Genomic DNA, 15613 nt, shown 5'->3' with positions numbered 1-15613 from the left:
ACGAGGGGATTTTCAAATGCTACAATACATGGTATACAGCCAGCTACAGGAATTTAGTTTCCTTGTGGATTATTCTTTAAATGTTAAGTGATTTATTTTTCGTTTTAATAATTTTTTTCTACCAAACTTAATATGCATGAATTAGAAATAAAAAGTTCTTTTAAAATTTTCAAAAATATACATATAATATGTATATATATACATATATATATGTATATATATATATATATATATATATATATATATATATTAAATAAGTTGAGAATATTTCAGTTAAAACCGGAAATGGAGTAGTAACAAAAAATATGTCGTCAGATGCGTTATATGTCATTGTACTTGCATACAATGTTGCATGAATGACTTCTTTTTTATTTCAAAAATAATTAGTAGATTTCATACTTTATCCCAACCCTGTATATAAACGAAGAAATAAGCATTCATAATTAAAAAATATATAAATAGGTAAGTTTAATTTTAAAATAAGCTTCCTGAGGCAGTAGCTAATCAGATTTAAATGAATATACCTTCTGATCAAATATTCTGTAGCTTAAGAGAGCTGGCTTATGGGTCACTGGTAACTTAAAAGGGTATTTCGAAAACCTCTTTCTAAGTAGTCTTTCCTTTTGCCTATGTATTCTAAACTCCAATTATGTCACATCCAATCGAATGTCAAGCGATAAAACGATAATCAACCCAATTTATTGTAGAATTAGGAGACGTGTTTTGGAACAGAGAAACATCAGAAGGTTGAAAGGTAAAACTAAATCATCTAATCTTTTTTCTGAGAAAGATTTTTCTTCCATAGCTTAAGCTATTCTTTCGAATTGTTTCGAAAGTTTTAGAGTAGTATTTAGCAAATTGACACCTCTGTAATTTTCTGGTTGTTTTCTATCGCCCCTTTTAAAGAAGAAAATTAGCTCGCCTGTACCATATTTCCACAGTTGATTTAGTTCTGAAATCCTTATCTCCGTTATTAACACATATATTCATGGAGAACTTCGAGCAAAACATTGTATACAAACAAAACAAACAAACCACAGTATGGCAGAGAGAAAAAATGCTACAAGATTTAGAAAACGTATCTTCAACAATAGGCCTAAAAATGAACATCAGTAAGACCAAATTTATGACAAATTTGGTTCCCAGCGAACACCTAACTATCCAAAATGAAGTGGTAGAATTGACAGAAAAGTAGATATATGTCGGTCATGAAATCAAAATAAACAAGAATAATCGGACCTGTGAACTATAACGACGAATAACACTTGCTTGGGCAAGGTGGTTCACTAAGAGACAGCTTTGTGCAAGTAGCACAAAGGCGCATGGAAAGATGGATGCTCGGCGTGACAAAAAAAGACAAAATAAGGAATCAAGACCTAAGGAAAGGAACAGGTATCACTGATGTCGTCGAACGTAAGGCCAAGCTGAAATAGAAGTGAGTAGGTCACATAGACTTAAAATGGACCAAAAAACTAATTGACTTGCGCGCAAGAGAAGACAAATGTAGCAGAGGACGACCATCAACATGCTGGATGGACGACATTATACGAATATCAAAGAAATGGCAACAAGACGCATAGAACCGTGAAGAGTGGCAAAAAATGGGAGAGACCTATGTGCAGCAGTGGACAGAAGAGGTTGCATGATGATGATGATGAAAAATAAAGTGCAAAGAAATAGAAGAATTTAATATGAAACACGACACACATAACCTACATAAAAATTGAAAGAAATTACGGATAATACACGAAACTGAATTCCACAAGTTCGAAGAAACTTCAATAGAGATCTGCAATTATCAGAAGAAGAAAAACATCAAACTTAGTAGAAATATATCAAGAACTCATTTACAGATAATAAAGAAAAAATAAATGAAACCTTACCAACTAGTGAAAATATATAAATTCTAGTATCAGAGGTAAAACAGGCAATTAAAAACTCAAAAAGTAAAGCACCAGGTCCTGATGAAGTTCCAGTAGAAGTATTAAAAATCCTGAATGACCAAAATATTGACTGTCTAACTAAATTATTTAATAAAATATACCACGACGGTCAAATTTCTAAATAATGGCTAAAATCTATCTTTTTACCCGTACCCAAGACAAATAATCCTAAATATTGCGATAAATACCGATTGATTAGCCTTAGGAGCCACACTTTAAAAATACTACTCAAAGTTATTCAACAGCGTATACAGGGATGAGTGCCTTAAGAACCGGCAAAATAACGCAAAAGATAGAAAACATAATACGTTGTGAAATAAAAAGAGATGCAAGTAGTAGAGGTGAGAAATTATCGATATAAACCTATAATTTACTTTACATTACATTAGATCTATCGAAAGTTTCCCACCTTTAGACGTTAGCTTATGAGCTGGTTGACTTCATAGTAATACGTATCACGTAATGTGAGTAAAAACAGTTTAAGTATGAGTATGTTTTTATAAAAAAAATTAAAGTATTGATCAATAATAAACTGTGATTTGAGACGTCGCATACACTCTTCTCAATACAGAATTATCATAGCTTGTTATTATGTATTCGTCAACACAGAATTAATTATCAAATTACTACTAATTAAACTGTTTACTTAAGCTTTGCTTTATTGCCTTCAATCAGTTTTTACTTTATTCGAAATTTAAAAAATGTTAATGTTTGTCATACTTGTAATATTATGACTGAAGTCAACTAGCTCATAAGCTAACGTCTAAAGGTGGAAAACTATCGACAGTCCTAATGTAATGTAATGCAAATTAGAGGTTTCTATCGATAATTTCCCACCTCTACTACTTTCATCTCTTTTTATTTCACAACGTATTATGTTTTCTATCTTTTGCGTTATTTTGCCGGTTCTTAATGCACTCATCACTGTATATAAAAAATGTGAAGAACAATAATTAGATAACACACAGTTTGGATTTAGAGGTGGAATAGGAACAAGATAGGCATTGTACGGTCGTATTAGAAAAATGTAGGGAATATAATAAAAACGTATTCATATGTTTTATAGATTTCCAAAAAGCGTCTGACAAAGTTCAACATGGTAAACTCATACATACATTGAAACACATAAACCTATATCCCAAGGATATTAATTTAATCAAAAATCTATACTACAATCAAACAGCCAGCGGTCGTAAGGCTGAAAGAAAGTGAGACGAACCAAGTAGTAATTCAAAGAGAGGTCAGACAGGGATGTGTGATGTCGCCATAATTATTTAATGTGTACTCCCAATAATATTTCAGGAGGCACTATGGGAAATAACTGAAGGTGTAAGGATTGAAGCAAGCATCATTAATAACATAAGATTTGCAGACGATACCGCAATCATGGCAGAACATATAGAAAAGCCCGAAAAGGATTTATAAAATACAAGTTAATGTTTACAAATAAGAAATTGAGATTGGTTATCAGATTAAGGTTCGTTGAATGTTATGTATGGTCGCAACTGCTATATGGGGTAGAAGCTTGAACCCTGAAAGCCTAATCCGTAAAACAATTGGAGGCATTCGAAATTTGGCTATATAGGCGTATTCTTAAAATTCCATGGACTGCAAAAGTCCCAAACGAAGAAGTGTTAAGACGAATTGGACATAGCAGAAACCTTTTGAACACAATTAACATAAGAAAAACATCGTATCTAGGCCACATACTTCAAAACGATAAATACTCTCATCTACACGTTATCATGCAAGGTAGAGTAGGGAAAAGACAAAAGAAATCCTGGCTAAGGAACATAAGAGTTTGGACTAACCTGAGTGTTGAACAGATATTTCATATTGCAAATGATAGGGAGGCATTTAAAGAAGTGATCGTCAATCTTCGTTAGAAGACGGTACAAAAAAAGGAGACTCCTGCACTAATTTTCCTTACTTCAGGATAAGCATCTTCCTGCTTAATCCTGAAGTATCTCTATGACAAATAATAAATTAAGATCAGTGAGTATTGGAGAGAAAGGCCCATTTTTATCTTATGCTCCAATCCTTTGTGCCAGACCTTTTTTAAGGCCTATGCTACATCTAAAAATAATGCTGAGCAAATCTTTTTTTCTTCAAGTGATCTTTCGACCACGTCCGTGATTAAGTGTACTTGATTAACTGTAGAATTCTGATTTAGGAATACGAGTTGGTGATCAATGATGAGCTGGCTTTAATAATAGGTTTTAGACTCTTGATCAAGAGCTTTTCGAATAATTTTGACGTAATCTGTAGCAAGAATATTGGCCCATACGTCATTTCATGTAATGATTTGCTTGGTTTTGGGATCATGATGATCTCAGCTACCTTCCATAGTTGCGAAACATAATTTAAACGAAACCATGCATTAATTAGGTTGCTAGGTTTAACCAGGACATTTCTAGGTAGGTCATTGGACATGTCCAATTATCAGATCATTGCTGGGAGCCTTTTTGGGCCTATTAACATTCGTGTCTATTGCATTTTTAACCTCTTTTGGTGTGGTTAAAGGAATGATCATGACCATATCATCTTGTCGAACAACTTCTGGGAGAGGTTTATCTATGTCTACTATATACAGGGTGAGTCATGAGGAACTTTACATACTTCTACCATATGTAGAGTCCCTCAGGGAGCATATCATGTGGCCACTAAAAAATGTCAACTCCTCTTCTTTATTAATTAACAGGGTGATTTGTGTAATTGACCATTTATTTCATTTTACTGTAGTGTTTATACGGCTCATTTGATTTTTTTAATTTTTGCATGATACAGTATACTACTATCAAGCATTCGACTGGTATTAGCTAAACTAAAAAATTCCAGGACTGGCTTTGGAAAAATTAATTTAGGGATTCGTATTAAATATCACACCCTGTATAATTTTTTTTTAAATGCAATAAGTGATTTTAAAACTACATAAATAGCCAATGAAAACGACATATGCAACAATGTTGTCGCACTTTTATTAAATTTTTAGTGAACGATCAAATCTTACCAAAAATAGAACAACCATAATGAAGTATCAAATTATAAGGTATTAATTTAAACAAATGTTATAAATTTCAAACATTTTAATTAAAATGAGTTCCTACAACATAATCTAATACGTAGAAAATTAACATCTTTACTGTCACTTTGTATTATCTCTACGATAGAATCAATTGTTTTTCAATTTTAAATTTTTACTCATAGATCGTATTGGGGCATTATTTTCGATAAATAATAAATTAAATTGATTAAAAAGTCAAACCTCTTGTATGTGTTAGTTTTTGTTGATTGTAAATGATTAAAATTTTATGTCAAATAATAATACATTGCATCAACTGTACTAAATAAAAATAAATCTAAAAAAGTTTAAAATGAAGGTTGGCGTTGACCGTTTGACGTTTCTTGATATTTTATACCCATTGTCATTATTGTCATTATCAATTGTTATTTATGTGTACAAGAATACATATTTCTTCTGTCATATCTACGTTAAGTACATTGTGTTAGTTTTGGTAGAGCTTTTGTTACTTTCGTTCAAAATGCCACATCAGTTTTCGACCACAGAATATGCAGACATAATATTTGTTTATGGATTCTGTAATGGGAATGGTAGGGCTGCTAGTAGGGAATATCGCAGGAGATTTCCTAATCGTCGAACTCCCAGTCATCCAACATTTGGGTCAGTTTTTAATTATTTGCGAGAAAATGGCACTTTTCCTAGTGGAACAACAGAGCGACATGTAGATGAAGCGCAGGAAAATGACATTATGGACGCCGTTACTATGAACCCTACAATAAGCACCAGACAAGTAAGTCGAGAACTCAATGTTACTCAATCAAAAGTAAGTAGAATCTTACAAAAAAATAATCTATACCCATATCACATTCAAATGGTTCAGCGACTACATGCTGGAGATGAGATCGATAGGTTGGAATTTTGTAGATGAATTAACAATAATCGACCAACGCTATACAGGAAACTATTTACAGATGAAGCCCAATTTACCAGAGAGGATAAATAATTCACGAAATTTACATGTGTGGGCAAAAGAAAATCCCCATGCTATTCGAGAACGTCGTTCTCAGTTAAGGTTTTCGGTTAACGTGTGGATTGGTGTCATAAATAACCAATTAGTAGGTCCTCACTTTTTTGATGGTCCTTTAACAGGGCAGGTCTATTTGAACTTTCTACAAAATATTTTGCCGAATTTGCTTGCCAACGCGAACGTTGCTATCCGAGGGATGTATTTTCAGTATGATGGGGCACCCCCACACTTTTTACTGGCAGTGAGACAACATCTCAATAATGTTTATGGCAACAGGTGGATAGGACGTGCAGATCCTATTTCGTGGCCTTCAAGATCCCCTGATTTCAATCCCGTTGATTACCATATTTGGGGACGATTGAAGCAACTAGTTTACGCAGTGAATATTAATAACCGACAACAATTAATTGATAGAATTATACATTGTTGTAATACTATTAGAAACGATCCCCAGAGTATCCGTAATTTAATACGTCAATTAACAATTCAGCAATAAAAATGTGTACAGGCTGCAGGGTTCCATTTCCAAAATCTATTTTGAATTATTTTTATTTTGTTACCATTATTGTATCTTTTCCAGTTCTAATTTATGGGTTTATCATAACTATGTACATATTTTTAGTTTTTTTTTTTAAATTGTTCTTCGTTATTGTTAGCAGTTACTGTTTTTTGTTGTGCAGTGACTCAGTTTATTATTTCAATTAAAATGTTTGAAATTTATAACATTTGTTTAAATTAATTACCTTATAATTTGATACTTCATTATGGTTGTTCTATTTTTGGTAAGATTTGATCGTTCACTAAAAATTTAATAAAAGTGCGACAACATTGTCGCATATGTCGTTTTCATTGGCTATTTATGTAGTTTGAAAATCACTTATTGTATTTAAAAATATATATATATACAGGGTGTAATATTTAATACGAATCCCTAAATTAATTTTTCCAAAGCCAGTCCTGGAATTTTTTAGTTTAGCTAATACCAGTCGAATGCTTGATAGTAGTGTACTGTATCATGCAAAAATTAAAAAAATCAAATGAGCCTTATAAACACTACAGTAAAATGAAATAAATGGTCAATTACACAAATCACCCTGTTAATTAATAAAGAAGAGGAGTTGACATTTTTTAGTGGCCACATGATATGCTTCCTGAGGGACTCTACATATGGTAGAAGTATGTAAAGTTCCTCATGACTCACCCTGTATATAGTTGAAAAACACTTTCGAGATAGTTTGCAAATACTAATGCAATTTGTTCGTTGTTTTTCACACAAACTCCTTGTTTACTTCTTATAGGAGGCATTTGCATAATTGATCTTTTTAAACTCTTGGTGGTTTTCCGTAGCGAGTATTCTGTACTAAAATCATTTGTCAAATGTATCAGGAATTCGCTAATGAATTCATTTTTAAGTTGCATAATCTCTCTCGTTAGTTGTGAGGCAAGTTGGTTTACTTTTGTTTTGTCTTGTGGTACTCTGGTTAGTTGCCTTTTTTCTTGCTCTTTTTTTTTTTTCATAGACTAATTCCAAAATTTTCTTAGGGTAGTTTTTTCCTTACAATCTTCGTAGTAGTTCAAAGGTATTCTCCTAGGCCGCTTGTTTAATATAGGTATTGAATTTTTTCACCTCAATGTCCAAAGTCTTCTTGAGTTTTCAATTATAATGCCGTTTTATTGCTAACTAACACAGGGTTGTAAGGCTTTTGAATGATATTTTCATTAATAGTTGACGTGCTTTGAGTACTTTGCCAATGATCCTTTGAGGTTGAAGCTTAAATCAATAAAAATTCTAATGACATCGTAACAGTTTGGAACTTTAAACAGTCTACAAGCAATTGGAGAAGTACAACAAAATATCTTCGGGTGCCAGATACCAGACTATAAAGAATAACGTGATTTTTGATATTTTTTCTAAAAAACGAAGCTAGGATTCATTTTATTGTTCTAGAACTTTTTATTGTTTTCCCAAAAGCCACATTGTAGAAGATACCTAAAAATACTAAAAGATAGTCAGTGGCAGCATATTGAAAAAATGTTCCAGACCAGACAGACAAAAAGAATATTGTAACCTTCTGTAAAATGCAAAATATTTAAAGCTTCAGAAATGAACAGCGTTTATTCAGATATTTTCACTACCTATGTGAACAGAGCAAAATGCAAATTCAATTCTGCAAAAATGGAGGGGAAACAGCCTAATATATGGTCTACAACTGCAGAGAAAATGTTCGCCATTACATGGAACAAGTCTCTTTAGAAACTAATAAGGTAAAAACCCTTTGTACTAAAACAAAAATGTAGCGTGTACACAAAAAATCATTCAGCGCACTTTGCAAAGGTCTATAAGACAAAACAACCCCTTCGAAAGCCATAAATTCATATATAATAAGTTTTCGTATTAACTAATTAAAATTTTAAAGATACTTACAGATAAAAAAACAAATAGAATTACTATGATCCACATATTCCATTGTAATCGCATAACTAATGGTACACTAGAAGAAAGTTCGATCCAAAAACATGAATCGCTTGAGCATCTTCAAGGTATACTGTAAAAACACCAGAATATTCCTGATATTAAGTACGTTATCTAAGATAAAAGAAGCACTTTTGTTTAGCAAAGACGTTTGTACAGGATTTATTGGTTATTTTTACTAAACACAACTATTGATGGACTACACTGTGGTAATTATAATGTCTGTATGGCAAAATATTTTCGCATGTACTCAACTATCATTTCAAATTTGAATCTGGTCGATTACGAGACATTTCTTAAAAGATTTTTTAAAAACACGGATTTCAAATATTTACAATTAACTTAGATATAGGGCTTAACGCGTAGTCAGGGTTCTTTGTTTTGGAGATCACTGTAAATAGACAAGATGCGAATTTATACTCTTGTTGCCATGTTTTAATTTATGAAAATATATTACTGCACTTTTATAATTTAGTACAGTGAAAACATACATTTTGAAATAATTTTCTGATTTGTGCATTCGTCATTCTTCATTACTTTTAAGTCTAAAGCATTAAGTGCCGTACATTGAAGTTTGGAGCATGCAAAACGATTCGTAGTAAAATCATTGACAGAATGTGTGCAATTCGAATTAAAGGAAAAGAGAACATGATATCGCTGATAAATATACACGCTCCAACAGAAGAAAAAGGAAAAGAAGTAAAACATGAATTTTATGAAAAATAAGAGTCATGGATGATAAAGTAAAGCGTATTGAAGAAAAATGAAATAAAAAATTTTTACAAAGAGATAAAATACATTAAAACTGTGTATCAGGTAAGAACGATGAATATAAAAAATAAGCAAGGAAACCTGATAGTGGACGAAGACCAAATATGTGAAAGGTGGAAAGAATATCTCGAAGAGATGCTAAATGACGGAGTGACTACTGAAGAAAATTATACTATTCCTAAACCTCAATTAGTAATAGAAGAAATACCAAAGTCCACAAGAGAAGAAATTGAAATACCAAAAGATATGAAAAATCAAAAAAGCCCCGGAAAGAGCGGCATTGTGGCAGAGAACTTAAAATATGGAAGAAAGGCATTCATAAACCAACTTAATGAGCTAAGTGTGGAATGCCGAAGAAATTTCTCAAGAATGGAACAAGTCCATTATAATTCCTATACACACAAAGGGAGATAGAACTGAATGCACAAACTATACAGGAATATCCTTATTAGAGGTAATATATGTATAAAGTGCATACTTGCCATACTAATTAAAAAACTATAAGAAATATATGTAGAGAAGAATCTAGGAGAAAACCAATGAAGATTTTGCAAGGGAAGATCAACAACCGATCAAATTTTTATGCTAAAACAAATCCTGATCAATTGCTATGAATACAACATTTCAACACAAGTACTTTTCATCGATTACAAAGCCGCCTACGATACAATAGACGAAAACATATTAATTGAAACGCTAAAAGAATTCCAAGTGCCAGAAAAATAGTAAGATTTACAGTTAGTATTAATAAATCCAAGTAAGTGGAAATCTCGTTTAAAAAAGGAATAAACAACATCAAGGATCCAGGGGATCCTTTAAATTAGAGGTGGAGGATGGATCAGTTCTAGAATTGGAGGTATAGGTACTAGTGAATAGGTACTCTCATTGATCAGACATGTAAGGAAGAAACTGAAATCAACCTGAGATTGATCAAGAGCAATAGGTGTACTGGAGCCATGAGCAGAATAATTAAGGCCAAAGATATATCTCGTAATACAAAAATAAGAATATACAAAACTATAATTAGACCCACAATTCTATACGCTGCCGAGAAATGGACTATGAACAAAACCATACAGAACACATTGAAAACATGGGAAAGAAAGATACTTCGCAGAACATTTGGTGGAAAAGTAGTAGAGGGAGATTGGAGAAGACGTGTACCAATTGTATGCTAACCCTACAATAACAAAAATGGTGAAAAAACGTAGACTAGAGTAGCTCGGGCATCTAGAAAGAATGCAAGGTAATAGGCTAGTCAAGAATATTGCTTGAAGATTACCTAAAGACAAAAAAAGAGAATAAGACCAAGAAAGAAATGGAGAGATGTAGTGATGGAAGGAGCTTTGACAATCTTATTAAGCCAAATTTAACTAATAGCAACAAAAAAAGACCTTATTTAACCAAAGATGTGTTTTAAAATTTTTCAAAAATGGAGAAAAAGTAAAGAGATCATGGTTAGGCTATGGCGAAAGCAATGAAGCTCTATATTGTATTCCCTGCAGGCTGTTTTCACACTTAGCATCAAATCAAATGTTTGCTTTGCTAAAGAAAACGAACTTGCTAATTGGAGAAAACTTGTCTAAAAACTGAAAAATAAAAAAATTTCTAAACATGAACTAACCACAGACTTTGTTTTTGTACGTGAAAAGCGTTAGAATATTGTTTAGGAAAGGGATGTATGAATGTTGAACTCCAAAACAAGATCCATCAAGAAGAGTCTCACTTAAGGTGGTACTGCGCAGCATTATCGATGCTATTCTATTCCTAGTAAAGCAAGGAGATCCATTACGAGGAACTAAGGAAGCCTGTGATTTTAGCGACCCATCCAGTGGAAAGTTTTTGAAGACAGTAGAACTTATATCGCGTTAAAATGTCCCTCTTTGACAACATATTAAGTGGCATAAGGAAGGGCCAATCTCGTAGGCGACAGTGAAGCCTACGAGTAAGTATTTATATAAATAAAGAACTAAAATTTGTGGTTGAGAAAAAAACTTTGAATCTCGAAAAAATATTTTAGCTTTGTCTCATAAAATTTGTCGAGCACGGCCTAGCCTAGCCTAGCCTTATCTTTACTCTTGAAACTATTCTCAACGCATGATTTATGTGAAAATCGGAGCAACCCGAACTTGAGCTCTTAAATATTCATGATAATATATTTTTTGTCGGATAATGAGGTAGTCGTAAATACAAATCGAGTTCTTGGTGATATTTGTTTATTTTCATTTCTTCAGGAAATATAATACCACGTACAGATAACAACCCTTCTTCTGGTAAGAAGATATCAAATGATAAACGACCACTTCTTACAACCCTCTGTTCATTGTCGATCACTTCTTCGAGAAATAAGAAAAGATTAATCAGTCAGTAGGTACTTCTTACAACCCTCTGGTGATTCACGATCAGTTGTTTTAGTTTTTCAGAGACCCAAGGTCAACTCAGGACATCTACACCTACCATATCGGAGAACTCAATGGATAGGTTACCAAAGTGTCTCAGTACCCCGCCAGGTTTTTTGATAAGCATTATGTGAAAACTATAAAGTAATATTCCCCCACAAATATGCTTCAAGTTATATAAAAATAACTGTATAAAAATTTTAGAAAACAGATTGAGAAATTACGTTAAGGATGCTACTAAATATACAAGCAGTGACGTAACTACAGGGTGGCAGGACTGGCAAAATGTTACTGGTCACCGGTTTGAGACGACGGGACCCCTCGGCCCGAGAGGCTGCGAGCGGAGATGACCTAACAAAATTTAGTAAAAAATATAAATTTTATGTAAGTACTTAAAGACAATTAAATTTAGACACAACGTCAGAGGAAGGTGAAACGCCTTTCTTACGAACTTTGCGAAGATGAACGTTTTTAAGATCCGGAAACTTTGTCCAAAGTTATCGTATTTTATCCAGTATTGGACATCATTATTAATTACCTAAACTCGCGATTTCTTCCGTTGAATTAAATTGTTTCCAGTTTCAGTGTTTTGCAACTTGCCATTTTGAAAATTGTAAATAATACTGAGCTATTAAATAAAGCACTAGAGTTTGTTGAATTATATAATAAAAAATATTAGCCAGAGAAATATTCAGTTTTCAGTCAACCGTTGCAGCATGTATAAATTCCTTATAATTATCGAATATTTAATGTATAAGATTTATTTGGTACGCCCCTGGCTATAAATAAAATTCCTTGAATTTCGTGTTGTGTTTCTGCGACATCTAGGAGAAATTTTACTGCGTAGTTAAATAATTGATATTTACGTTTTAAGTTCCACAATTTACAAAGCCAAACGTTGTTAAGGTTCATATTCTTGTTAAAAGCGTCACCAAAAAAAAATCCGATTGGCCGGCTGCGCAAACTGATTGGAGGAGTAAGAAGGCCAGAGAGCTGGTACAGAGAGTCAAGTCGAGGTCAAGTTAAGTTGGATTTGAAATTTTGAAGGAGAAAGATCTCGGTGTGTCTTTTGAGATCTTTTCACAGGAGTATGAACTTTAACATTGCTTGGATTTGAAAATTGTAGAAGTTAATAATGCGACAGAGAGGGTTCTTTATCTAAACTCATCCATAAAAGTATACCCAAAAAGAAGTGCATTTCAGCAGCGTTAGTATCTCTCCACTCATTCAGACGGGACTGCCTAATTTATTAACTCATCTGTTTTTTTATAATTACTTGCTCAGCGTAGCGGTTTACTTCATAAACCATGAAATCGATGAGGTCATCCTTGACAAATAGTTTAAACATATCGAGTTTAGCTTTTGTTGTTAACTCCATAATAACTTCTGTAGTGATTCTGTGAGTTTTATCAAAAACAATTTTTTTAGATTCCTGCAAGAACACTTTCTCCATGTTATATTACGTTCGTCAAGAAATAGTTCCTCGTCTAGCTTTGATAATTGTTGGAGTAGAAGTATCAGCCTCTAAGTACCTGCCTTACTGCATAAATATATACGTCAGAGAAGCACACACGGCGCACAAACCATTTTGTTCTAGTATACGCCGTGTGCGTTATTTTGTCACACAAAAAATTTAATTTTAAAATGATATTAAATTTTCAAAAATAAATTTAACTGACTTCCCATGCGTTTCTTAATTATAAAAAATGTCGATTTCCATGACAAAAATTTTTGGCGTAAACGTAACCTAGATATAGGTATCATAAAAGCTAATAGCAGCAACTAAATTCATCTATAAGACGGTTAAAGCGAAAGTAGAGATATCAGGAAAGAAATCAAAGGAGATGGGGAAAGGGATAAAAAAGCAGACAGTCTTTCCGCTCTTATATATAATTTTAATAAACAAAATAGTAAAGAGAAGACGAGAAAGGTAAGTCAATATTGACACAAGTATAGGGTATACGAACCTATATCCGGTAAAATTCTCTATGCAGACGACGTGGTTTTCATGTTAAATACAAAAGAAAAAATGCAAAAACTGATTAAAATATGGATGTAGGAAATAGACAAAGTAAAAAGGGAAATAAATATAGAAAAAAGAAAAGTAATGATATTTAACGAGAAACAAGACAACAAAATTAAGTGCAAGGGAATGTATTTTACTAAAGGTAACCATATTTGAATATTTTATTACAGTGTTAACATATGACGGAAAAAGGGACACCGAAATAGCAAACAGGCAAAAGAAAGCAAATATAATGTTTTATGCACTTAACAAAATAATACTAGAGCATAAAGAAATTGAAGAAGTAAAAAAGACAATTTATAATACCATTATATTATATACCAATACTATTATTTACCAATATTATCACAAGCTAGTGAAAACTGAATACTGGACAGAGTGAGAAGTGAAGAAATAAGAAAAAGCATTGGTCAAGGACCAATATTGGCAAACATCAAAAAGAAACAAATGAAATAAAATGGTCACGTGGTAAGAATGGATCAGACCCGACTAATATAGAGAATAATGGAAATGGGAAAATCAACGAGGAGGAGAAGAAGCAGACGAGGAAAAAAATGGATGGACCAAATAGAAGAATATGGAAGGGAAAGAGGAAAAAACCGTAGAGGAGATGAAGAAATTAGCAAAGAAAAGAAGAGAGTGGAAAATGGATAAATGATAAATCATAATGACACTCCTCCGCCTGAAAGGGTATGGAGAGCGTGAGAAGAAGATGTTTAATCTAAATAAAAGTTTTCGAAATCAAAAGGTATTTTATAAATACAATCATTTATATTGACTTTGACTCTTTTGTTTTAGGCTATTTGTCTGATAGAAAAAATAAAAGAATTAAAGTTAATTCCTTATTTCCTGCTGTTAAATTCTCTAACATTTTTATTTGCAATAGATGTTTTGCAATAGAAGTTTTTATGTTTTGAATTAAATGAGTAAAATTCACAAAAGTTATATATCTTTTTGCTACAGATCCTTGCAAAATATTACGTCAATGACGTTAAAAGTAAATTTGCGTTTCATATTCCAAGTAAACAGTAGGGTCTTTGCCCTTAATCCTTAATTAAATATCTTCTAAACGATTTATAAAAACATTGTTTCGTACGATTCCTAGAAAGGAACATTCGTAATAAAACTACACAAATTCAAAAGATACACCAATCTTATCTCTACATGTGATATAGACTAGTTGAAAAAACGTATCAAGGTCATTGGGAAATAAATTATATTTGCAGATCTGGAACTGTGTGCTAAATTAATGTACACAAGAAATTGCATTGACTGTTTATTTAAACAAAACTTTATGGTGGTAAACTATAAGTTTGTTTTTTTAACACAATTGTAATGGTGCGCTCGTGAACAATTGTAATGGTGCGATGGTGCGCTGAAAAATTCATAGTGTGCGCTTTTCAACATATATGTATACATATATATATATATATATATATATATATATATATATATATATATATATATATAATATATATGTATATATATATATACTTATATATATATATATATATATATATATATATATATATATATATATATATATCGTCGTCGTCATCATCATCATCATTCTCAGCATATTCTACCGATTATGGTGTAGCCTCTCTTACATATTCATTCTTCATATCTGCCCACAATTGTCAAAAATTCACTTTTTCTGTGCCATGTTATACCGGCTTGTTTCCTTATGTCATAGTTTTATCAAAAATTTGGACCTCTTCTTGGTCTCTCGACGCCTCTTGAATCTTCTTCTTTAAGTTACATCTTCTATCGAAGGTTGGAAATCATTATGGCTATACGGACTCTGTTGACTGCCGCTCTAAAAAGTTCTGCACTACTTCATTCAAACCATTCCCTTAAGTTCTTAAGCCAGGATATTCTTCGTCTTCCCACATTTCGCTTTCCTCGGATTTTGCCTTGCATAATAAGTTGTAATAATGTGTATTTTTTCC

The 15613-nt window shown here is 32.4% G+C and overlaps 1 protein-coding gene across 1 annotated transcript in view; it reads right to left on the bottom strand.

Annotated features, from left to right (window-relative positions):
• LOC140432651 (uncharacterized) overlaps positions 1-8728 on the bottom strand; it is a 36007-nt gene extending 27279 nt beyond the window's left edge. The window contains exon 1 of the mRNA XM_072520687.1: positions 8418-8728. Within this exon, the coding sequence (XP_072376788.1) occupies positions 8418-8471 (54 nt within the window). The 5' untranslated portion in view covers positions 8472-8728. The remainder of the gene's footprint in view (positions 1-8417) is intronic.
• Positions 8729-15613: the final 6885 nt, after the last annotated feature.

The sequence above is a fragment of the Diabrotica undecimpunctata genome, chromosome 1 (assembly GCF_040954645.1).
Source record: "Diabrotica undecimpunctata isolate CICGRU chromosome 1, icDiaUnde3, whole genome shotgun sequence".
In the NCBI taxonomy this organism is placed as follows: Eukaryota; Metazoa; Arthropoda; class Insecta; order Coleoptera; family Chrysomelidae; genus Diabrotica; species Diabrotica undecimpunctata.
The sequence above is the reverse complement of the archived record's forward strand: the minus strand, read 5'-3'. Positions and strand labels throughout refer to the sequence as shown.